The following is a 23,440-nucleotide window of genomic DNA, read 5'->3' on the forward strand; positions in this document are numbered from 1 at the left end:
GGTCTGGGGAAAGAGGGTCAAATGGGAGGGGCCGCCAGTTGGAAGAACATCCCCCTTATTCACGTACCACGGGGCACTGGGCGCCAGTTTACCCAAAGTGGCTTCCCTGTCCCTCGCCCTTCTTCCGCCGGCCTGCTCGGGTCCACCTCCCCGCACAGCACTCCAGCTGGGCCCCCGGCCCCGCACTTAAGGCCCAGTGGGTGGTGGAAGTGGGCGTGGGGTGGAAAGAAAGGCATGTTTCTGTTGAAAATGCAACAAAATATTTCATGGGATATGCAACTTACACTAACAAATTAGTCCTTGTTTATCTGAAATTCAAATTTAACTGGGCGTCCGTATTTTTATTTGTTACATCTGGCTACTCTGGTTGGAACGCCGCGGCGCAGAGCAGGCTCGTGCTGCTGGGGAGGGGGTCGGAGGCGCCTGCTGGGGACGGAAGCAGGGACGCCAGCTGGTCAGAGCGTGTTGTCCAGGTCACCGCGAGGCTGCAGGTTTGATCCCGGGTCAAGGCACATATCCTTTGGTCTGGGCACCTAGCAGAGGCAACGGATCAACCGGTCAGATTGACGTTTCTCTCACATGGATGTTTCTTGTCTCCCCAGATCTCTCCCTCTCTCTCCCCCTCCCCTCTTCTCTCTCTGAAAAAAAAGAAAAGAAAAAGAATGGACACCGGCATTTCTTAAGCTGCTTCCATACGGGCACATTCACAGAGGAGGGGGGAGGAAAGGTTGGGAAAGGGGTGCTCTGGGATGAGGAAGACCTGGTTCGAATCTCCTCGCCCCCCGCACGTTGGCTGTGTGACCTTGGGCAAGTGGCTGAGTCTTTCTTGGTCTGTTCAATCACTTGTAAAATAGCATCCGGCATTCCGGGCTAGGGGTCCAAGGCGATAAATGCCCAAGGCCCCCAGCACGGTACTGAGCACCTTGGTCAGGGGCCTCAGGTCTGGTTTGTGCTGTGGCAGATGCTGGTTTCGTGGGGCTCTAGGGCTTGTGCGGTTTGGAGGACTTTAGGAGAGGAATACCAAGTCACGAATCCAATTTAGACAATCAAGACAAAGTGTTTGTTAAGAAATAGAATGGAATAGGAAAGATTTGTGAACATCACGTATTAAGGGTAAGTGTGGGTGACGGCAGGTGTGTCCTGGGGACCAAGTCCAACGGACCTATTCTGGGGACGACAGTCACAACCGGCCAAGAAATACTGCTGTGTCTGGGGACACAGCCGCCCTTTGGGATGGGCATTGGCACCCCTCGTTTCTCTAGAGAGAGGGCGAGGGTCAAAGAAACAGAGGCTCAAATGAACTAACCAAGTTGCCCAGGACCCTGTCAGAGCTAGTGAGGAAAAAGCTGAGCAGCCAGCAAAATCACCCCTCCCCCTTCCCCACCACACCGTCCAAGACCTGGTCCAGGTGCCTCTTAGCCCTTTCAGGTGAGGAGACAGTGGCCTGACTCCAAGAGTCACTTGCTGCTCACATGTTGGAGGGCTGTACCTGGACAGGTGCCTACTCAGCCTTGAAGAGACCGTCAGGGTATTAGGGTTCCGGTCAGAGATTTCCCTTTTCTCCCAGGCCCACCCTCCCCCAACACTGAGTTAGGAGGGCTGGCCCAGGCAGGAAGGCTGCTGTGGCCCCTTTACAGGACCCCCTACGCGGTGCCTCTCTATCCGAGAGCCCCACGCCTCAACCCCCTGAGTCCTAGGGCACCAGAGGAGGCGGGTGTGATCTGTGTGAGTTTGCAGAAGTGGAAACCTGGGGTTCCCAGGTAATAGGAACGAGGCATGAGGCTCTGGCTTCATCCAGTCCGCTCCAGAGCCTTGAATCAAGGGTGCCATGACCGGCCTTCACCCTGGCCCCTGCGCGGGAGCCAGAGCGGGATCCTCCAAGAAATCCGGGTAACTAACTAACTACCCGTCCCAGCCACCCTCTCCAGCCTTGCCAAGCCAAGCCCACCCTCTCTGCATCCCAGATCCCAGGAGGAAACCCGAACTGGAGACAATGGTCAGTCCCAGTGGGCTGCCAAGACGGGGCGGAGCCCGCGGGCCTGAGTGGGATGGGGGAGGAGCGGGGGTCAGAACTCACGCCCCGGGGAGGAGGCTCGAGAAGGGCCGAGGCTCTCGAGAGAATGAGCCCATTCAGAGCAGGGAAGGAAGGGGAAAGACCTGGTCTGGTGTTTGACAAGGGGAGAGGAAGGGGGGGGCAGGGGTGGTACTGCTGATTCGAGTCTCCCCTCCACTGCCCCTCCAGCAGGGCCTGGCTGGAGAGCCAAGGAAAGAGGATGTCTGCGGGACAAAGGCTGGAGGGGGTGGGTACTGGGGGCGGGGAGGAAGGGGGCTGGAGGGCCCACATGGTTGCTGGAGGAGCCAGAGGGTTTGCTAGCAGCGTCCAACAAGGACCCTGGGGAAGGAGACAGCTATAGAGGAGAGGGGTGGCTGCGGGACAGAGGGGGGCCAACCAAGGGGCAGGGGACAGATGCGGGAGAGGTCTGCAGGGCAGGCCTTTGGGCAACAGGTACCCGGCCTGTGGGCAGCGGAGGTGACCGCTGGCACTGGAGAGGCAGGAGGGGGCTCTGGCTTAGGGAAGGTGACCTCCAAGGGTCAACAGAGTGGGCTCTGGAGCCAGCCGCCTGTGAAATGCCAATCAATCATTGACCAGCCCGCTGAGGGGGGGGGGGGGCGCACAGGGGGAGTGCTCGTGCGCGCGCGTGCGCGTTGGCACCAGAGTCCCCTCCCTCTGCCTACTTCACCAGCCCGTCTGGTCAGGAGACTGAAAACAAACAGAAGGGAGCCGGTCCACAGTCCGAGGTCCAGGCTGCAAACTGGGGCCTACCCCCCGGGGCCTCGAGTCGGGGCTCCGATTGCAGGGGGAGAGTCTGCGTGAATTAGCTGCTTGGAAGGCGTCCTCGGAGAGTAGACGCCAGTCCCCCCAGGGGCCACGGGAGAGTCATTTGGAAGATTTTGATAAGAAAATCTGTACTTCCTAAAGATGGCCTTTCAAGAATGCTTGCGATCTAACTGCCGGGAGGCTGCTCCCTGAGTCCAGGGTGAACCCCAGTCCCAGGTGTAACAAAGGGGCACGCAGACAAGATGACCCTGGACATGCTGGTCGCCTCCCTCAGCCCCTCTCCCGGCTCTCTCCCCACGCTGCTTTGCGGAGACCAAACCTACTCTTGCGCTCTCAGCCTCACCCGGCGTTGACGCCTGTGCAGAAGTGCACGTGGCTTCCATCCTGGCCTGCGCATAGGAGGCTGTAGGGTTTGCGTTCCTATCTCCTGTGCCATCAGCGTGTTTGTGCCACTTAACATGTGCTGGGGTCCTTTCCTAAAACAGTCACTGGACCATGTGGCCGAAACAAGGCTTCACTTTGCTGTCGGAACAAAGAGAGAGTTGGATTCAATAGTCCCTGATCACAGTGTTTTATGACTTGGAGTGGGGGGCGGTGACCTCTTCAAAACTCCATGCTTACCCCTCACAAGCCCTGTTGAACCATCGCTCTGCCCAATTTCAAAGTCCTTGCTTCACAAACTTTGCTTCTTCCTGCTCCGTTATGCCCTTCAGAGCCCCAACTCATTCACTCCCCTTCTGCTGAAGATACAGAGCAGTGGGGTTGTGAATGAGGACTTGCTGGCCTCTCTGGCTTTTGGCTTGAGAAAGGGCGTACTAGCCGGGGGTCCGGAGCAAATTTCCCCGCCACGTGCCACCCCGAAATGCAGATTATTTTGAGCTGACAACAGTGGAAGCCCAACACACTCAGGAAGAGTTCTGTTGTTTGCTGATTTGTTTGTGTTTTTGGTTTTGACCTCCCTCTTACTTGCCTCCAGATCCAGGTAGACAACCCTGCTTCAGGAGGGAAAGCCCAGCCTAAGCACCCGAGCGGATAGGGACTAAGTGTGGCAGACAAGGGAGGATCCGAGCAAAATCTGTTTGCTAGGTCACCCTCTGCGTCCCATTGCTTCTAGGTGGCCCTGCAAGAACTTGTTGACCAGCTGCTCGCTCTCTTTCGTCTGCCTCTGAATCGCCTACCTCCTCTTCCTTAGCCCAGAATGACATACACACCTCATTTTGCCCGCTGTGTTTGGAATTTCCATGCTTATGTGAGTTCCCTGGGAGCACATATTGGAATTTGGTTTTTCTCTTGTTCGTCCGCTCCACGTCTTTTGAATTATTTGACCAACCAGAAGAATGAAAAGGCATAAGGGAAAAGCTTCCTGGGCCCCAACACTAGTGAGCTTCCAGAAGCATTAAACTAGGGCGATCATGAAGACCTGGCCCAGAAAGGCAGTTCTAATTTCAAATGATTTCATTCACTGAATCTACATTGTTGATTCCTCTTTTTTCCTTGCCCTTGATAGCCAATCTTTCTGTAAGAGCTATCAATTCCTCTCCCAATACATCTACCCTTTTTTCCACTGCCACCACCAGGTAGCAGCAGCCTCCAGCTGCCCTTGGGTGGAAGCACTAGTAGCCTTTGGCCTCCCAGTGCTGCTGGGCCCCCTTTCAATCCCCCCAGACCACTCCTCCTTCCCCACAGTAGCCAAAGTAAAGGTTTTAAATGAAAGTCAGATCATCTAATTAACTCCAGTGCTAAAACACCTCTCCATAGCTTCCATTTGCCCAAACCTTTCACCTTAACCTTCTTTTTGTGTTTTTCAAAGACATTAAGCGGGTTCCTGCTGTAGGGCCTTTGCACTCTCTGCCTAGAACAATGGGCCTGGAGATGTGAGGAGAGCAGGTTCCTTCAGCTCTAATGTTACTTTCTCCAAAAGGCGTGCTCTGACCACCAACAGTAGCCTCTCCCTCCCTCCCTATCCCCTACTCTCTCTCCCTCACTGTTACATTACCCAATTATACAACTCAACACTTGTTCTTTTAACAATTTTCTTTGTTTTTAGTTGATGATATATACAGAGGGTACAACATTTAAAAGGTACAAGAATAAAAAGTATCCTTCACTTCTCCACAGAGGCAACAAGTATTTCCACTTTCTTGTGTATCTATCTAGATCTATTCTCTAAAATAGCAAACATACTAAACACTTTTATTTTCTTCACATTAAGTAACATGCACGCACACTGTTCTACACCTCACTTTTCGCCCTTACCAAGAATGTGAAGGGTTTTCCATGTCAGTACATTATCAGTCTGCCCATTCCTACTACCTTCTGTTCAGCCTTGCATTGTAATTGTATCGATCTTTCTCAATGAATGCAATTCATTCCCTATCAGTGTACATTTACTTGTTTGCTTTTCTTTTTCTATTGAAAATAACAATGTTCAGAGACACATGAAAAGATGCTCAATATCGCTAGCCATCAGAGAGATGCAAATTAAAACCACAATGAGATACCACTTTACACCGGTCAGGATGGCTATCATAAACAAAGCAACAAACAACAAATGTTGGAGAGGGTGTGGGGAAAAGGGGTCCTTAGTTCACTGTTGGTGGGATTGCAGACTGGTGCAACCACTATGGAAAACAGTATGGAATTTTCTCAGAAAAATAAAAATCAACCTGCCTTTTGACCCAGCAATTCCACTGCTAGGATTATATCCTAAGAATCCCAAAACATCAATTTCAAAGAACCTATGCACCACAATGTTCATAGCAGCACAATTTACAATAGCCAAGAGTTGGAAGCAACCTAGGTGCCCGTCAGTAAATGAATGGATCAAAAAATTGTGGTACATATACACAATGGAATACTATGCAGCAGAGAGAAAGAAGGAGCTACTACCCTTTGCAACAACATGGATGGAACTGGAAAGCACTATGCTGAGTGAAATAGGCCAGGTGTTGAAAGACAAATACCATATGATCTCACCTTTAACAGGAAGCTAAACAACAAAACAAACAAGCAAGCAGAATAAAAACAAAAGACACTGAAATAGAGAATAGGGGGACAGTAACTAGAGGGGAGAGGGGAGGGAATTTAAGGGGAAAAAGGGGGAGGGATTTGGAGGAACAAGTATGAAGGACACATGGACCAAAACTAAGGGGGGTGGAAATGGGAGGGAGGTGGGGAGCACAGGGCGGGTTGGGCTGGGATGGGAGAAATAGAAAACTGTACTTGAAAAATAAGTAAAATAAAAAAGTGCTGGGAAAAAAATAAAAGAAAACAACAACGTTGCCATACCTAGCTTTGTGCTTACACCATTTCGTACTTGCATAGGTACACCTAGGAGAAAAATTGCTGGGTAGAGGGTTTGTGCAAATTGCTGGATTAAGGGGTGTGTATAATTTATAGTCTGATAGTGCTAAATTATCCTACATTAGCAGTGAAATTATCTTAGTCTTTTGTCTGATGCTTGTTTGTGGCCCGTCTCCCTTCTCCGACGATGAGAAGGATGGTGCCTCGTTCATCTCCATCTCGCACCAGAGCCTTGCACGTGGTGAACCATTTCTGATTCATTGTCCTTTTTCCTAGCGCAGTGGCTCGCACCCAATAGGGCTCAAAAAACCGGAGCTGAAGGAATCAATCGATACCTTTGCAGACTGACTCACGGAGGAGACCAAATACAAGTTAGGAAGCAGATTAAGCAAAGCGGGTGCTCAGTAAAGAAGAGGGTCCTAGATTGAGACGTTGGGGGAGGGAGAGGCCCCAAGTAATTGCCTAGAGACGATGTGTTGAGATGGAAAAACCGCAAGAGATGTCCTAGAAAAACAACACCCCATTCCCCACCAGGACAATAGGACAGAAGCCTCCTCTCTCTCCCTCCACCTGACCCTTGGATTTTCTCCATCAGCCACACAGGCATGAATTTCCAAGGATCTATGAAATGTTTGAGACCTCAACTAATTTTTAATGTTAGCTCCAAAATATTTTTAAAATGTGAATATTCGTATTTTATTAAATGTACATAAAATATAGCAGTTAACAGGTTTTTTTAACCCTCACCCGAGGACACGCTTATTGATTTTAGGATGAGAGGCAGTGGGGCGGGGGGAGGGAGAAACACTGATTGCTTGCCTGCCATATGTTCCCCGACCGGGGCCACACCTGCAGCCTCTTGGTGGACGGGACAACGCTCCAACCAACTGGGCCATCTGGCCAACTATTAACAGCAACCCAACTCTACGCAGTTATTTATCAATTTTATTTATTTATTTATTTATTTATTTATTTATTTTCATTCACTGACTTTTAGACAGAGAGAGAGGAACGTCTGCTTGCTGATGCCCCCATTCGTGCATCCACTGGTTGTCTCTTTCATGTGCCCCGACAACCTGAGACCTTGGCCTGTTGGGTTGATGTTCCAACCAACTGAACTACCTGGCCAGGGCAATAAGGTTTATTTAATGTGGGGTGTTGCCATGTTATATTAGTGTATTTTATATAATATAGAATGAGGTCTCCGAAATTGGAAACTTAAAAGTGTTTTAAGAGAGCCTTGTAGCTCACTTGGAATTCTCTCAAAGGGAGCACCCTGCTTTGTGAGGATCTCATTCTCTTTAATCCTGTATTTCCTCAAACAAATATTCACCCCAGAGCTATAATAAAGACAAAGTGGAATAATGCATTATACACAGACCGATCTAGCAGTTGCAAAGTTGTGTTAGTACCTGATTGTTTCTGATCAGCTCCTGGAGGGTCTGGGAGGATGTTTTCTTTCAGCTTCCCCATCGCTGACAACCAGGGGACACTGTTAATCTGATGCTCAACTGGAAGAGGAACAAGTCACAGAAAATACGATATGGACGGTGCCGCCTGGAGTTGTGCCTTGCCTGGAATGGAGCTAGAGCTAAGGGCCCAGGAAATGTTGCCTAACGTGTAAATGAACGGAATCCAATTTTACTTCCTGCTCATTTCGCCTCCCTATTAAAAGAAAAAGTTGAGAAGACAACTGTACTCGAACAAAATAAATAAAAATAAAAAGTTTAGCCCTGGTTGGTGTAGCTCAGTGGATTGAGCATGGGCCTGTGAACCAAAAGATCACGAGGTTCAATTCCCAGTCAGGGCACATGCCTAGGTTGCAGGCCAGTTCTCAGCAGGGGATGCACGAGAAGCAACCATACATTGATTTTTCTCTCCCTCTCTCCTTCCCTTCCCCTCTAAAGATAAATAAATAAAAGAAAAGAAAAGAAAAAGAGAAGTTGATAAAAAGAAAATGTTGACCAGGAGTGAAGAGAGTGGGGGAGGAGGCAAGACAGTCATTAATCCACACACTCTAATTACACATCTAACTACAAGGCTTCCACGCTTCAGCGAGATGTGCATGTGTGTGCTGGTGGTACAGGGGGAATGCTAAAGCCAGCACCCCATTCCTAAAGGTCATCCTCTTAATTTTCCTGAAAATATTACACGTCTCCTATTTTCAGCACGGTCTGAATCATGCTGGTTTGATTCAGATGCAGGGTTGATTGGACAACCCAGGACTTGGCACCCAGTTTAAAAACTTGGCATTCATTAAAAAAAAAATTCTTAGTGCCTACCAGGAGCCAAATCATGTATTAGTGTTAGAAGCAGAGTGGTAAACATGAGAGCAGGGGTCCCCACCCCACTGGGGAAAAACAGACCACTGTGTGTTATATCACTCTCCAGGTGTTACCGCCCTCCAAAGTGATGTTTAAACCGAGACTGGAAGAATGAGACAGGGTGACAGTAAGAGTGATACAGATGGGACAAAGCCAGAAGGCCAGAGAGACATGGCCCCTCCAGGTAGGTCTGGGCAGGAGAGTGACACAGACTAGTGAGCAGGGCCAAATCGTGCAAGGCTTGCGGAATTATTTTATCCTGAGGTATGGAGACCCGGAAATGAATTTTAACAAGGAAAGTGACATGGTCAAATCTGAATTTTGGGAAATGGAGCGCAGACTGGAGGGAGTGAAAGAAAAGGCAGGGAGACTCGTTAAGAGGCTGCTGTGGCTGTCTCGGCGACAGATGATGCCTTTAACCAGGGTGGTGGTGGCAGAGGAGATGGAGAGGAGTTGACAGTTCCAGGTGCATATCTAACAGGGCCAGTGACAGAAAAATAGCCCTACCTCAAACAGAGACCCTGGGGAAGACACAAGACGGCTGTTAAAAAGACCACTTTACTTTGCGCCTTAATCCACCTGGCGTCCTCTTTCCCTTAACCCTGTCGCCTCTCTATCTGGGGATGACAGTAAAACAAGGGGCGGGGCAGACGCCCAGGAAAATCCGGGCACTTTTTATTTAAACTAAGTAGACGTCAGCGGAGAAGGTAGAAAACCAAGACACTTCCGGTTACTCCGGATGTGAAGACTCCCAAGCTTCTCCGCCGGCGGAGGGTAAAGGGAAAGGATGGCCGGGCAGACGGCGCGGCTCGTGCTTCTGGCCGGAGCTGCAGCACTGGCCAGCGGTTCCCAGGGCGACCGCGAGCCGGTCTACCGCGACTGCGTACTCCGCTGCGAGAAGCGGAACTGCTCGGGGGACGCTCTGAAGCACTTCCGGTCCCGCCAGCCAATCTACATGAGTTTAGCAGGTAAGTCCCGCCCTTTGAACCACGCCCCCTGATCTTTACCCCTCCTCTTTCGCCCCCAAATACCCCTCTGCTGTCAGTCTCTAAATCTTACTTAGTTTCTTACCCAGGATCCATTGTGAGTGTGAGTGGAGCCCCAGGGAAATGAAAGGCCATCAGCCAGTGTTAGTTTCCCAGAGACTTTCATTTACTTTTTATTTATTCATTCAAACGGTTATTCATTTACTATTTCCGGGTACGGTTTCGTGGAATGACACTGAAATCAGAGCAGGGTCCCAGGGTCCTGCCCTTCGGGGCTCACAGTTCCCATGGGTGCACGAACCTTCTCTAGTTCAAGGTGGAGAATGATTCGAGCCCTAAAGGATCCGTAGATTAGGCCATGGGATCATGTAGGGGAGAAAGGAATCGTTTATAGCTTTGTGGGCTTGGGGACAGCAATCACCTTAGAACATTTTGAGAAGAGCTTCTGGATAGATACGTTCAATTTGGACCTGTGTCCTAGTGGTTACCTTCTGTGTGACCGGTGTCACTTTGCGGTAGATTTCGATTTTACAGATGCAAAACTCGGCCTGCCCAAAATCACAGAGCCAGAAAGTAGTATTGTAGAGCTTCCAGTTCTGGCCTCTATGACTGCAAGCCGAACCACCCCTTTCCCATCTAGACAGATGGGACAGAGTGGAGGCCCTGGGCAGCTGCGGGCAGATCCAGAGGCTTGGTTTCCCCGGGGAGCAGCGTGCATGAAAAGGAGTATTGGGAAATAAAATTGGAAAGACGATTTGGGGAAATAAAATTGGAAAGACGATTTGGGGCCTTAAAAGTCAGACTGAAGAATGCAGACTTTATTTTTATAGGAGGGGGGTAAGGCAGCAGTGTCCCTCCCTGGTGAGGGAGGACAAATCCCGTGTCAGGAAGGACAAATATAAACCCATGTGTCCATAAATGAGGCCATCAGCTGCCAAGACCCTCCTCTTGGGTGAAAGGAGAAGAGAAGAAACATCTCAGATTTGTTCACCGTACACCTCCACCCCTTAGAACACACACACACCCCTTTCTCATGTGTGTACATCCCACCATCTTTTACCCATCCAAGTGGGAAACTAGACTTTTGAGATTTCTTCTGGTTCTCTTCGACCTGCAGGCCCTCTTGGCCTGCACTCGAGTTTGGGCCCCATTCAAGCTCTCTCTGTGCCTCCCTCCTGGGCAGGTCACTAGGCCACTTTATCTGTTTCAGGCTGGACCTGTCAGGATGACTGTAAGTATGAGTGTATGTGGGTCACCGTCGGCATCTACCTCCAGGAAGGTCATGAAGTGCCTCAGTTCCATGGCAAGGTGAGTTGGAGGGTCAGGGCAGGCGGACAGTGGCGGTGTGGTGGGAGTAAGGTATGTCCTAGTTGGACCCACAGTCTGAAGTGTGGAGTAATGCGGCTGTATTGGGGTGCCTGCTCTTCTCAAAATCTGCTCGTTTTCTTATGGGAATCAGATGAGACCAATGCGTCCTGCCTCTGGATTTGGAGCAGGATCTAGGGTCTCCTCGGGAGTGGCGCTGGGCTTCTCAGGGGTGTTGCATGCCCACCTTGCCACAAGGAGAAATTCCCCGGCCCACCACAGCATCGGGGAAGATGCTGCTTCAGTAGGAGTCTGGGTTAAAATAGTAATACCCTTCCGATTGACTAGCGAGACACAGGTTGCTGGTGCCTTTGGATCCAATAATGATCTTGTTCCAGCCCCCTGTCGGCAAGAATTATTCTCCACAATGTATGTATCACAGAGTAAGCTGAGGCTCGCTCAGAGGGCTGCGGTCAGTGGTAGAGAGGAAATAAGGCCTCCATCTTCCAGATGGTAGCACTGTTTCCACCAGGCCGTTCTGAGCCATCTACACTGGCCGCCCTGGCCTTCCCAGAGACCAGTCTCACAGGGGTGAGTGCTGGCCAGGATAGAGGGGTGACCCTCAGCCAGTGCCTGGACCAGGAGCTCACTGACTCAAAGAGGGTCTGAACCAGAGCTTGGCCAGGTCCCAAGCGGAGGAACATGCTGAGGACCTATTGATGCAGCAAGTCAAGGAAAGATAGGTTGGGCTAGCTGGGGGTTGCTTACCCCTCAGGCCCCCCATGATGTGTTCCTTTTCCAGTGGCCCTTCTCCCGGTTCCTGTTCTTCCAAGAGCCGGCTTCTGCCGCGGCCTCTTTCCTCAATGGCCTGGCCAGCCTGGTGATGCTCTGCCGCTACCGCGCCTTCGTGCCGGCCTCCTCTCCCATGTACCCCACCTGCGTGGCCTTCGCCTGGGTAGGTAACCTGGCAGGATTCCTGCTCCACTCCTCGTCTAGGACAGAGGAACTCTTAGGTCGCCACTCTCACCCTACAGGGCTTCCACCCGCTGAGCTTCCCCTCTGTTTCCCGGGGCTAAAGTGGCAGTTGCAGGGTGGTTGGGCCTGGGAAGACAAAAGGGAAGGTGCCGAATGGGACCTTCCCTCCCTAGCAGAGTCCTAGGCCAGGCTGTTTGGGAGGGAGGAAGAGAGGAAAGAAACGCTGTTCTCGTCCTCAAGGAGGAAGTCACTGAAAGCCCTGACAGGGGAAGTTACAGACAGAAGGGCGGTGGGTGGTAGGCAGCGTGCTGAAACCACGGGTCTTTCCAAGGCCCCTGTTGGATTGGAGACTGTGAAGCAATCTCAACCACAGCCCAGGCCGGGAAGCAGTAGCATCCACCGCACTCCACCTGGAGTTCAGCCTGGTCTCAGACCGTCCAGGGGGGCAGAAATACGTTCCATCTGAGTAACCAGAGAGGGGTCTGAGCTTCACAGTGTGGCTGGTTGGAAGAGCCAGCATCCCGGGCTAGGCACTGAGTACAGATCTGCACTGTAATAACCCTGGGGAGGGTGTGAGAGGAAAGGGTCGCTATGGAGATCTTTAGATTGGAGCTACCTCTGTAAGCCTTAGGGAAACAAGTCGCACTCACCTTCCTGACATCAAAGCAGACATTCTTTCATGTCCTGAGCACCTACTGTGTGCCAGGTACTTAGTTGGTTGCTGGAGATCCAAAAGTATATAAAAACAGATGGGCCTAATCATACAATTGAATGTAAAAGTACAGTGGAAGAAAGGTGTTGTAGGTGGGACGGGGGACCAGACCAGTGCAGGCAATCAGGGAAGGCTTCCCTGAGGAAGAGGGGCATGCAAGGGAAGGTCAGAGTGGGGGGTGAATGTTCACTAGGTAAATTCGGGGAGAATGGGAGGAGTCATCTATCGAGACTCAGAATGTCTGAACAGGCAGGAGTGAGCTCAGGTTATATGAGGACCTAGATGGCCAGGAGGCCTGCCATGCAGGAAGCCAGGGAACGGGGTGTGAGACTGCCAGGCAGGTGGACAGTGGCCAGGGCCAGCCCATGGAGAGCCTGGGGATACACTGAGGCACTTCCGGTCTTGACTTACAAAGTATCAGGAAGCGAAGAGGGTCGGAGAGAAGGAGTTTCATGAATATGTTATTTGGGAAGCTCATTCTGGCTGCTGTGCAGAGAACAGATCGAAGGGTCGGGAGAGGATGCAGGAGCTAGCCAGCAGCTTTAGCACAGGGCACGGTAGCTAGAGAGGTGGCAGGGGTCTTGGGAGGGGCTCTGGGATCCACACTCCCGTTACCCTGGCTGTGCTGACCAGCGTCAGTGGTGAGTTAGATGAGGGCAGGAATCAGGGGTGCCTCCTGTGTTTTCGCTTATGAGACAGTGCTAGAATCGATGTGTGTGGGTGAGACCACCAGCGAGAAGGGAAGGGACCAGGACAGAGGCCTGAGGAACCCCAAAACATAACGGCTAAATAGAGGGGGATGAGCCGGCAATGGAGACAGGAGAGGGCAGGCAGAGAACTAGCACGTCGTGTGATGGGGGGTCCCAGGACGAGGACAGGAAGGAGAGAGTGGGCCGTTCTTCTGAATTCTCCCGGACAGTCAAGGAAGATGAGGGCTGAGGACGTTAGGGCTGATGGCGTGGGGACACTGGGAAGCCCAGGCTGAGCCCCAGGAGGAGGGCGGGAAGGAGGCCGTGCAGCCTCTGGGAGACGCTGATCCTCCTCAACACTGTCCATTCAACCAAGATTAATAATAATTGTCAGGAATTATGGAAGGAAAGTCACGTGATGAGCATTGCCCTAAGTACTTCTACCCACATTTTCTCACTTAACCCTCCTAACGCTGTAAGGAAAAACTTTGGCCAAAGTCAACAGCCATCCAGTTCGCGAACAGTGGAGACAGGTTAGCTTCAGGGTTGTCTGACTCCGGGGCCCCAGCACTAAGCCCCTCTCCCAGGCTGTCTCCCGGGCCGGGACAAATGTTGGCTGAGTCCAGTGGGAGGCACAGGCTGGGAGGCAGAGGGCAGGCAGAGCCGAGGAGGGCTTGGGTAGACAGCCTGGGGAGACCACGTGGAGAAGCCTGTCAGGGACACCCACGGAGGAGCAGAGGCCTGCAGGCCTGGGCCGCCTTAGACAGGTGCACATGTGGGGGAGGACATTTGGCCCCAGCATTCCAAGCTGGGGGTGCAGTGGGAAAAAGGTACAAAGGTACGGGCGCTGGAGAGTGTAGAACCTTGATGGCCAGCCCGGCCACTGTGTGGCCGTGTGAATGGGAGCAGGGGTGGGAAGACGGAGCAGAGAGGAGCCCGGGGGCCAGGCTGAGGGACGGGGACTGTTGTACGGGCAGGGCCTGGCATCAGCACACAGGAGGCTGTCCCAGGCCTGAGTGGGCTGGAGCCACCACTTCCTGTGTAGGCCTCTCGCAGAAAAAGAGTTACGGTCCTGGCTGAGAAGGCAGGACAGGCAGGGAAATTGAGGAGGGTACAGCGGTCCTCTTTTCCTTGGGGCTCCTTCAGGGACACTCTTTGTCCAGGCCCAACGCTGTCACTGCCCCTGGCCCTCGTCCCTAACTGAGAGCACAGGACAGCGTGGCCTGAACTCGGCTTGGAGCCTCCCGGGACAGACCCAAGGGTCTGAGGGGCCTCCGAGGGTCCCAGCCTTTGTCTCCCTGCCACATGCCAGCAGCCAGTGGTCACTTCATGGCTCCCGTCTGCATCACCCTGATCCTGGCATCTCACTGCCATCAGCCACACAGCTTCCTTCCTGGTGGGGTGTCACACTTCCCAGAGGCATCCTCGCACCCTCGGGGACAGAGCGGTAGCTGTCAGGTTGGGAGAGGCAGATATCTGGGGCCTGTGTCTTTAGGGCCCCTACAGGGTGTGACATTCTGGGACAAGGAACCCCCTCTTGCCACCCCTAGGCCCTTGAGGGACAGAGTATCGGCATCCACACTGCCTTTGAGGATCATGTTTGGATTTTACACTTGACCTTTTGTCCTGTGTGTCTGCAGAAGGGAGGGATTCCGTCTGTATGGAGGGTGGGGCAGTGGACTTTGTGCCAGGCTGCGTCTTCTGAGGTGGCAGGGCTCCTGATTTCTGTTGGGGTGGGGTAGGGAGGCCTCTCACCTGCTCCAGGTTAGGTCTGAGGTGGAGTGGTTGTCTCCCTCTTTCTTTTTGGGAAATGAAAAGACCCTACTCCCAGCAGGACTGATAGAACTTCGACCTTTAGGCCTGAGCTCAGGCAGGGCCACAGCCAGGCTTTGGGGGACCCTGCCAAAGTGCTGTACACCATGGAACTGGGGGCCCCCACTCTCTGCCAAAGCTAGGAGGCCGCACCAGTTCCCTGCCTGCTCATCCAGCAAGGAAAGACCCTCAGGATGAGGGGAGAGCCTGGGGGTGCCAGAAAAGCCCCAACTGTCTCAGCCAGGTGATTTGTGGGGGTGGGGGCTGACTGTCCTCTTCCTCTGCTGAGGACACTTCAAGAAGAGATCATTTAAAGCTGCAGCAGGATGATGGTTAGACTGCAGGTAGGACTTCCCAGTATTTAGACAAGAGCCAGTGAAGCAGGCAAAGGCAGGGAACCCAAGAATCCTTTGGGAGGGTGTAGAAAGCCCACCGCCTCCCATCTGCACCGGGCGGGCTCTTCCCCCATCCCTCTCAGCAGCGAGCCCGGGCGGGCCTGCCCTGCGTGAGGCAGGGGGTGAGACACCATGGCCTGGGGGGGGGGGGCCAGCATGGCAGCAGGCGTCATATTTAACATTCTGCCTCCCCCACTTCTGAGACACTGAGCTATTTAAAGACCCACTTGTCCCCACCGCCACGGTGTCAGTGACAGCCCCGAGCACTGGGGCTTAGCACAGGGGTCGGATTCCTGACAGATCGGGCTCACTTGGCATCCAATGAGTTTCACGGCTGTGATATTTTTGTCTCAATTTTCTTATTTTCCAACACACAAGCAGCCTCCTGCTCTCCCTCCACCCGCCTCCCCTGTCCCCTGCATTTCCACCCTCACTGGCACCCTGCCCGTGGCCCCCCTGTCTTCAGTGTTTACAAGACATTCTTGGCGCCTGCTGGGCAAGCCCAAGGTCCTCCTGGTCCGTGTGATTGGCCACTTACCCCATCTGCCTCCCCATTCTGCTCCCGCTTGGCCAAGGAGCCCAGGAGCTGCCAGACATTTGCATTTGAGGGGCTTTCCCTTCCTTCCATGTCCCTCTGTCCACTTCACTTGAGTCTTGATCCCAAATGGAGCCAAGGGAACCAGCCTCTCTTCAGTGCACCCTGCTGGATGGTAGCTCAGGAGCGGGGGGGCGGAGCAGGGGGCTCTTCCTACAGCCTAGGCCTCTGTGTTCTGGGGTTGAGAGACCCACAGTTTGACCTGTAACATTGGGACCCCTGAGGAAGGGGAAGGTGGGGCCAGGTAAAGGGAAGTGGTGTGGGGTCGGCCTGTTGGACATGATGAAGGAAAATGACGTGGGTGGCACCTACTGCACAGCAGGTGGCAGTCACTGCAAGCCTCCGTCGAGTGGCTTCTTTGTGCCAGGCCTTCCGCAGGTCCCGTCCTCACCACCCTCTCCGCCAGCGACTGCTATTTTCTTTTTCTTGGTGCCAGTTAATTTTATTTAACAGGGCATTTCCTCTTCATTTGTTTTTCAAAATATCAGTTATAACACTTAGAGGTGTAAACAAGCGTAAAATATACAGTACATAGAAACAGTTCTCTTAACTCGCTATTGCCTAACAAATGTAAACAGGGGGCTCCTCTGCCCTGGGGGGGAGGGGGGAGCAAGTCGTCAGGATAAGGGGCCCAGTGGCAGCTTCAACAAAACAGGAATATTTACCAGTGTGATGGTGGGAGGGGTGGGGGCGGAGCCCACATCTGGCTCCACCCACCAGGTGCCTGCACAGGGAGCAGTGAGCTCTGCTATGACCCTGTTTTATAGGAGCAGCAGGTGTGCGGATGAGGCGCAGAGGTGCTGTTATTTGCCGAAAAGCAAACAGCTAATCAGGGGCTAAGTCAGGACTTCGGCCAAGGGTCCCTCTCTTCGTAAAGGCTCTGGACATTCTGTCCCCAGCCCAGGACTGTGGGATGGGCCTGGGCAGCTGTGGGGAGACCACCTCTTCCCCCCACAGGCTTCCCTGGCCCTTAGGGAGAGAGGGCGTCAGACTTGGCCTCTCTGGTCTGTGGAGAGGCGGGAGGGTCCCATGCCGGTCAGCAAGGTGGGGAAAAACGCCACCTACTCTTTCACCGTGTCCTGGGCACAGGCTGTACCTGTATTTCTCCTGACGTCCTCAGCAACACCATGATTATTTACATTTCACAGATGAGAAAACCGAGGCGCAGCGAGGCTAAATAACCTGCCCAGGGACACACAGGGCATGCAGAGCTGGACTGTGAGCGCTGGCAGTCTGGCCCTGGGCCTATGTTCTTTTTTTTAAACTTAAGGTTTTATTTATTTATGTAGAGAGAGGTGAAGGGGGGGAAGAGAGGCAGAGAAACACAGATGTGTGAGATACATCGATCAGTTGCCTCTTGCATCCTCTCCAACTAGGACCTGGCTTGCAACCCAGGCCGGTGCCCTGACTGGGAATCCAACCAGCGACCCTTTGGCCTGCAGGCTGGTACCCAATCCACTGAACCACACCAGCCAGGGCTACATTCTCCTGTCTCCAGGGCCTGAGGAGAGGGTCAGAAGAGGAGTCCCCCAATAATGGGATACTGCCCAGTGGAGAGGGGACTTTTTGGGGTGCAGAGGCCGTTGAACCGGACACCAAGCAGCCCCCGCCCCTGTGCCCTACAGCTAAGCCCTGGCCCTGTACAACCACCCTGCTTCCAGGGCTCCAGCCGCCACTTAGCTCGGTCTTTGTGTCACCTCCCCCTCCCTGCCTGATGACAAGGAGGCCTGGCTGGCATCCACCCCTCTGCCTGCCCCTCCACCCCCCTCGCACTCATGCTGACTTCAGGGCCATTCTCCACGAGGGTGGCCCTGGCCCTGGCCTGCCTAGGAGACCTGGCCCACTGGCCCACGGGGGTCTCCATCCCTGAGCCCGCCGCTCTTCCCGCGCTGACTCTGGGGGCACCGTCCAGGGAGCCTCCCAGTTCTGTTCCATTTCTTAGCTTCCAGACCAAGCCTCCGTTCCCAACTCTGGGAGCACAAGGGATGGGGCGGGATGGGACCGGCTGACCCAGAATAACCACCTGCCGTCAGGGCTGGAAAGGGATGAAGGAGCATCTGGGCTGGTCCCCGGTTTGTCTCGGCGGGGCGGGGGGTGGGGGGGGGAGCTCAGAGACAGCGAGACTCAGGCCAGACAGGCTGGTAGGAGGGGGCTCCAGAGACTCTTCAGGGCTGACTGGCTTTGCGAGGAGAGCCCTGCCGCCCCCTCCCCGATGTCTCAGGAGCGCCCGCGTGAGGGAACGCATCCTGCTGGCTGGGCTTCCTGCTGCAGCACCTGGTGGAGTGCGGCTTCTTACCCTGCGCCCTCGGTCCTCTGCCTGGCCAGCGCTCCTGGTGTACTGGACTCCAGTGAGCCTCTCCTGGCCTTCCCAATCTCTGGTGGGGTAGTCCTACCCTAGCGCATCCCTCCCTACCCCCAGGGCACTTGGGCTGACTCTTTCTTCCTTTAAGTGGTTGTCTCCGGCTCCCGGGCCTTCCTCCCGGCCCCTGGGAGTATCTCTGCCCCAGCCCACCCTTCTTTCAGTAACTGGGGACTCTGTGTGGATAAGGGCAGTCCCTGAAACAAGTGCCAGCACCGACTCCCACAAGATCCAGGCTCATTTATAAGACAGGGTGTGCTCTCTCCTTGCAGTTAGTTTCCAGGGAGAAGGCAGCAGCTACTCCCCTGGGTTCGTGCCCACCACAGCCCCCTCCAGCCCTGCTCCACGTAGCAGCCACTGGCCCAGCGGGTTGGGCCGGCCCAGCCAGGAGGAAGCAGGGCTCGGCTGGCAAGCCTCCTCCTCCTCTGAGACTTGGCCCCCGTGGGATCTGCTTCAACTCCCTCTCTTGCTTGCTCTAGACACACCCCAAGCTGGCTCGAGCCCCTCCACCCCACCCACTTCATTCCCGCCCCCAGAGGCTGAGGTCACTGGCTCCCCTGGCCGGGTGGAGCTGTCCTCACCTGCCAGTTGGGGAAGGAGGCGAGGCCCCCCAGGGGCTGTTGTCTTAGGGTTGAGTAACCTGGGAGAGCTCCACTTTGCCAGAACTGGTTCCCAGGCCAGAAACCTGTGGCGGCTTTAAGACCCCCACCCCCTTGGGGGTGGGGAGTGGGAAGTTGGGCCTGAGGGAGCTGGGCCAGGTGGGGGTGGCACACACGGGTTTGTTTAGTGGGCTCCAGGAGGGAGGGGAAGCTCGTTTCTCTGCCCCTTCCCAAAAGTGAGCAGGTGTGAGGCCTCTGGGGGGGTCTTTCTCGCCTTGGGGCGCCTCACTCACCAGCTGCCTTCCTCCTCAGGTCTCCCTCAATGCTTGGTTCTGGTCCACGGTCTTCCACACCAGGGACACGGACCTCACCGAGGTGAGCGCGCCCCGCCCCCCCAGCGCCCGGCCCCGCAGAGGGGAGGGGCGGAGCCTGCTCTCGGGTCCCCTGCTGACCCCGTCCGGGAGCACCCACTCTGCTCTGGGCCTTGTGACCCTGTTAGTGCCCTTGAGCCTCGCCTCACCCTTGTGAGGTGGGTGTGGTGGTTATTGGCTCTTCTTCTTTTTTTAATCCTCATCCAAGGACATTTTTCATTGCTTTTAAAGAGAGGAAGGGTGGTGTAGGGGGCGGGAAGAGAGAGAGAGACTGAAACTTAGATGCGAGAGAAACATTACTTGGTTGCCTTCTCACACGCACCCCAACAGGGGAGAGAGCCCACAGCCTGGGTGTGCACCCCGACCGGAATCGAATCTGAAACCTTTTGGTCCACGGAGCGGGACTCCAGCCAACTGAGCCACACCAGCCAGAGCTTTCTTTTTCTTAAGATTTTATTTTAATTTTTAAATTGATTTTAGAGAGGGGTGAGATAGAAAGACCTATTTGTTGTCCCACTTCTACATTCATTGGTTGTTTTTTGTACATGCCTTGACCAGGGATCAAACCCGCAGCTGTGGTGTATTGGAACCAGGGGAGGTACCTGCCAGGGCGGTTGGCTCTCCTAACAGATGAGGCCGCTGAGCCCTGGGAAGGTGAAATCACTTGCTCAGGCTCCCGCAGCCACGGAAGGGGCGGGGTCAGGACCGGAGCCACAGCCGCGGGGCTCCAGGCTGCGCTCTGAGCTCTGGGGCAGGTTTGGGTGCACAGGACTCTTGGCAGGCGTCCTCCCCATCACTCGAACGCTTCGCTCCTTGGGCACAGTTTGTAAAAAACTGTGTTATGTGAATACAGGGTTCAGCCCGTTAAATTTAGAAGCGAAACAGCAATAGGCAGAAGAAGCAGGAGACACCGATCCCACTGACCACAGGCCTCGGACTCGGGCTGAGCCTCTGCCCAGCCCCTCATCCCCAGCGGGTCCCCGTCCCTGGTGGGTCCTCTCTGGGTCCTGCCCCCCACGAATGCTCGCCCACCTCCTGCTGCCCTCTCGCTGGCCCCTCATCCGACTCTCCCTGTCCTCAGAAAATGGACTACTTCTGTGCTTCCACCGTCATCCTACACTCCGTCTACCTGTGCTGCGTCAGGTGAGCAGCCTCGGCGGCTGCAGGGGCCCAGTCAGCCCCGGGGCAGAAAGGGGTTGCCCAGCCACCTGGGGTAGAACTTGGGGCCCTGGTTCTTCCCAAGGAGCTGTAGTGCTTGACCCCAGGCCTGAGGTGGAGGGGGTGGGGTTGGAGGCCTGCCCAGCCGCCCGTTGTGGGGGGGGAGAGGGCAGTGGCCTCCAAGCACTGATGTCTGGGTGAGGGGGTGCCCCAGGGGATGCTGTTGGGGATGGGCCACCCCAACCTGAGCAGCTCTGCACGGCCGGGCAGGACTGTGGGGCTGCAGCACCCGGCTGTGGCCAGTGCCTTCGGGGCTCTCCTGCTGCTCCTGCTGACCGCGCATGTCTCCTACCTGGGCCTCGTCCGCTTTGACTATGGCTACAACCTGGCTGCCAATGTGGCAATTGGTGAGGCAGGACCGGGATCCCGGCGGGCTGGAATAGCTGAAGAGCCGCTGGTTTGGGGTGGAGGTGGGAGGCTGTTGGTGCTGTTTCTGGAGAAGGAGGTTCTGGAAAGGTCCTTGGGTGGGGAAAGGGAAAGATTTGGGGTAGGAGGTGGGGGGAGGCTGGAGGGGAAGTCTGAGGTGGCCCAGGGGTCAAAGAGCCTGGGCATAGGGGCAGGGTGGGGTGGGGGAGACGGAGGGGCAGGGAGTGAGCTCGCCCCGCCCCGCCCCGCCCACCCAGGCCTGGTGAACTTGGTGTGGTGGCTGGCCTGGTGCCTGTGGAACCAGCAGCGGCTGCCTCACGTGCGCAAGTGCATGGTGGTGGTCCTGCTGCTGCAGGGGCTGTCCCTGCTCGAACTGCTGGACTTCCCGCCTCTCTTCTGGGTCCTGGATGCCCACGCCATCTGGCACATCAGCACCATCCCCGTCCACGTCCTCTTTTTCAGGTGGGTGCTACTCCCTGCCCAGGGCTCACCTTCCTTGTGCCCTTCCTCAACCCATCTATAGGGGAGACTGCGCTCTCCGCTGTCCCGCCCGCTGCCGGCTCGCCTGCACTCACCCCACCCTGCCACCAGGGGGCGCGCTCACAGCTAGGCTTCAGCCCGCTTCTTTTTCACTTGCAGCTTCCTGGAAGAGGACAGCTTGTATCTGCTGAAGCAGTCAAAGGCCATATTCAAGTTGGACTGAAGGCCCTGGCAGTGGGTCTGCCCTGCTGGCGATTCTGCACCCTCCCTGCAGGCTCCTCTTCTCCTCAGTCCTCGAGAGGATTTATTTTCTGAACTTAGACACAACAGGTGTGGGCCCAGAATCATGTACTTTGCCCACCACCTTGCTCACCCCCACGTGGCCCTCACAGGCCTTGCATCTGTTCGGGCCTGGCCTCTGGGGTTCTGGGGCTAGAGGATGGGCAGTCCCTCTGGCTCCTGGACTGAACTGGGCTGGAGCTGTGTTAGGTCCACAGAGAGGATCACTGCCCCCTCTTCTCTGTCAGTCACCTCCTCACCCGCCCCCCACCCACTGCCTGGGTGGTTGCCAGAGCCCTCCATGTAGCTGGGAGACCGACCAAGTACCAGGCCTTCCTGGGTATAGTGGGGTCCCTCCTGTTAACCCCATGCCCTCCTCCAGGGACCACTAGGTGGCACTAGACTCTTGCTCCTTGGCTGCCCTGTTTTAAGGCAGATCTCATTCCTCCCATGGGATCTGAAGGGACCAAGCTGTTGGGATTGCGGAGCAGTGTCACCCTGACTGGTGCTGTGACCAGACCCCCAGGAAAGCCTCACACACTCCCCCTTTGGGGCCAGAACCTAGCTGGGAGCCTGCACACAATGTGTGAGGGGGTGTGGGCCAGACTGAGTTTGCAGGAGACGTGGTGGTGGGCACAGGCCAGGGGCGTGTGGGGTGCTGAGTGAGACAGAGCGAGTGAGCCCTGGCCTGGTGTGGTGTGGAGCGTGGGGGGAGAGTGTGAGTGTTGTTAAAGTGCATGCGGGGGCGGGGGGCAGACGCTTAGTGGGGGTTAGGGGAATATACGTAGGGTAAGTATGAGATGAGTGTGAGTGCAGGTGAGTGTGCCCCACTGTGAGAGGAGGTCGGAGCAGGATAAGGGAATCAAGTCACTGTCAACAACTGGATACTGAGCACCAACGCTGCACAGAACCCCGGGCAGGCAGGAGCCAGGATGCCCCCGACATCTGGCTGGGGATCTGGGCGTCTGGGCTGGATGCGTGTCTGTGTGCTTGTCTGTTGTCCCCCCCCTTCCAAACCACACAGGGCCCCCACACACAACTCAAGATCACCCTCCAGAGCCAGCCCTCGGGGAGGCAGAAGGAGGAAAGAAGTGGGGATCCTCTGGCCCCTCCAGTCTCCCTGTCTCCTCCCCGCCCCCAGTGCCCAGCCTGGACCTTGGGGAGGGGACAGGGAGCCTGAGAGAGGAGGGGAAACAGCTGTAGCTGGCAGGGGCCACGCTGTGCCCGCACCCCAGTAAAGGTGACCTCTGCTCACTACTGGCAGTCTCTGCCCATTCCTGCCACACAAGGACAGAATATGGAGCTCTGGAAACTCCATCCAAAGGCAGCCTCTGCTTGGGGCAGGGGGTTGGTCAGACTTCTCGCTCCTTTCCCTGCCACCTCGTCCCTCGCTGAGAGCAGGGACACTATGCTAGGATTCCAGTGGCAGGGACTGGGGTGGCCCATGTTAATCCGTTTTGATCCTGAGAACTATTTTAAGGTTGGAGGGTAGCAAAGGACATTCTTAATAAACCAGTTTTCAGCATCACCTACCCTCGTGCACATCTCATTTGTGTGAGTAAGGGGGGCTGGGGGACGCTGGGAAGGGCAGACAGGCGGGGATCTCTCCGTAGGTGTGTGTGGGGGGGGGCAAGGACCAGATACGGAGCCACAACAGAGCTGGGCGCAGCTCCAGTCCAGTTTGGGGGGAGGTGGTTCTTGTTCTTCCTCCCTCACTGCCCAGAACTCCCTTTGAGCCTGGACTGTAGCCCCGCCCCTGCCATTTCCACCTCAGCGTTCCTCACCAGCCCCGGCCCCCACCACTCTGAACCTTTCTGAGCTTCACCTGCAAAC

The 23,440-nt window shown here is 55.0% G+C and overlaps 1 protein-coding gene and 1 long non-coding RNA gene across 2 annotated transcripts; one reads left to right on the plus strand and one right to left on the minus strand.

Annotated features, from left to right (window-relative positions):
• Positions 1-260: 260 nt before the first annotated feature.
• Positions 261-9,145, minus strand: LOC119045763 (uncharacterized). Its single transcript, XR_005081851.2, has 3 exons — positions 8,974-9,145; positions 7,555-7,653; positions 261-533 (listed from the first exon to the last, which is right to left on the minus strand). It is a non-coding gene; the product is annotated as an uncharacterized LOC119045763 (long non-coding RNA).
• Positions 9,146-9,169: 24 nt separating this feature from the next.
• PGAP3 (post-GPI attachment to proteins phospholipase 3) lies at positions 9,170-23,139 on the plus strand. Its single transcript, XM_037140585.2, has 8 exons — positions 9,170-9,434; positions 10,663-10,760; positions 11,560-11,712; positions 19,206-19,268; positions 20,346-20,407; positions 20,693-20,829; positions 21,106-21,310; positions 21,488-23,139. Exons 1-8 carry the CDS (start codon positions 9,254-9,256, stop codon positions 21,549-21,551), a joined length of 963 nt encoding a protein of 320 aa, XP_036996480.2. The 5' UTR covers positions 9,170-9,253; the 3' UTR covers positions 21,552-23,139.
• The last annotated feature ends 301 nt before the right edge of the window (positions 23,140-23,440 follow it).

The sequence above is a fragment of the Artibeus jamaicensis genome, unplaced genomic scaffold (assembly GCF_021234435.1).
Source record: "Artibeus jamaicensis isolate MK-2021 breed Jamaican fruit bat unplaced genomic scaffold, CSHL_Jam_final contig_1998, whole genome shotgun sequence".
NCBI lineage: Eukaryota > Metazoa > Chordata > Mammalia > Chiroptera > Phyllostomidae > Artibeus > Artibeus jamaicensis.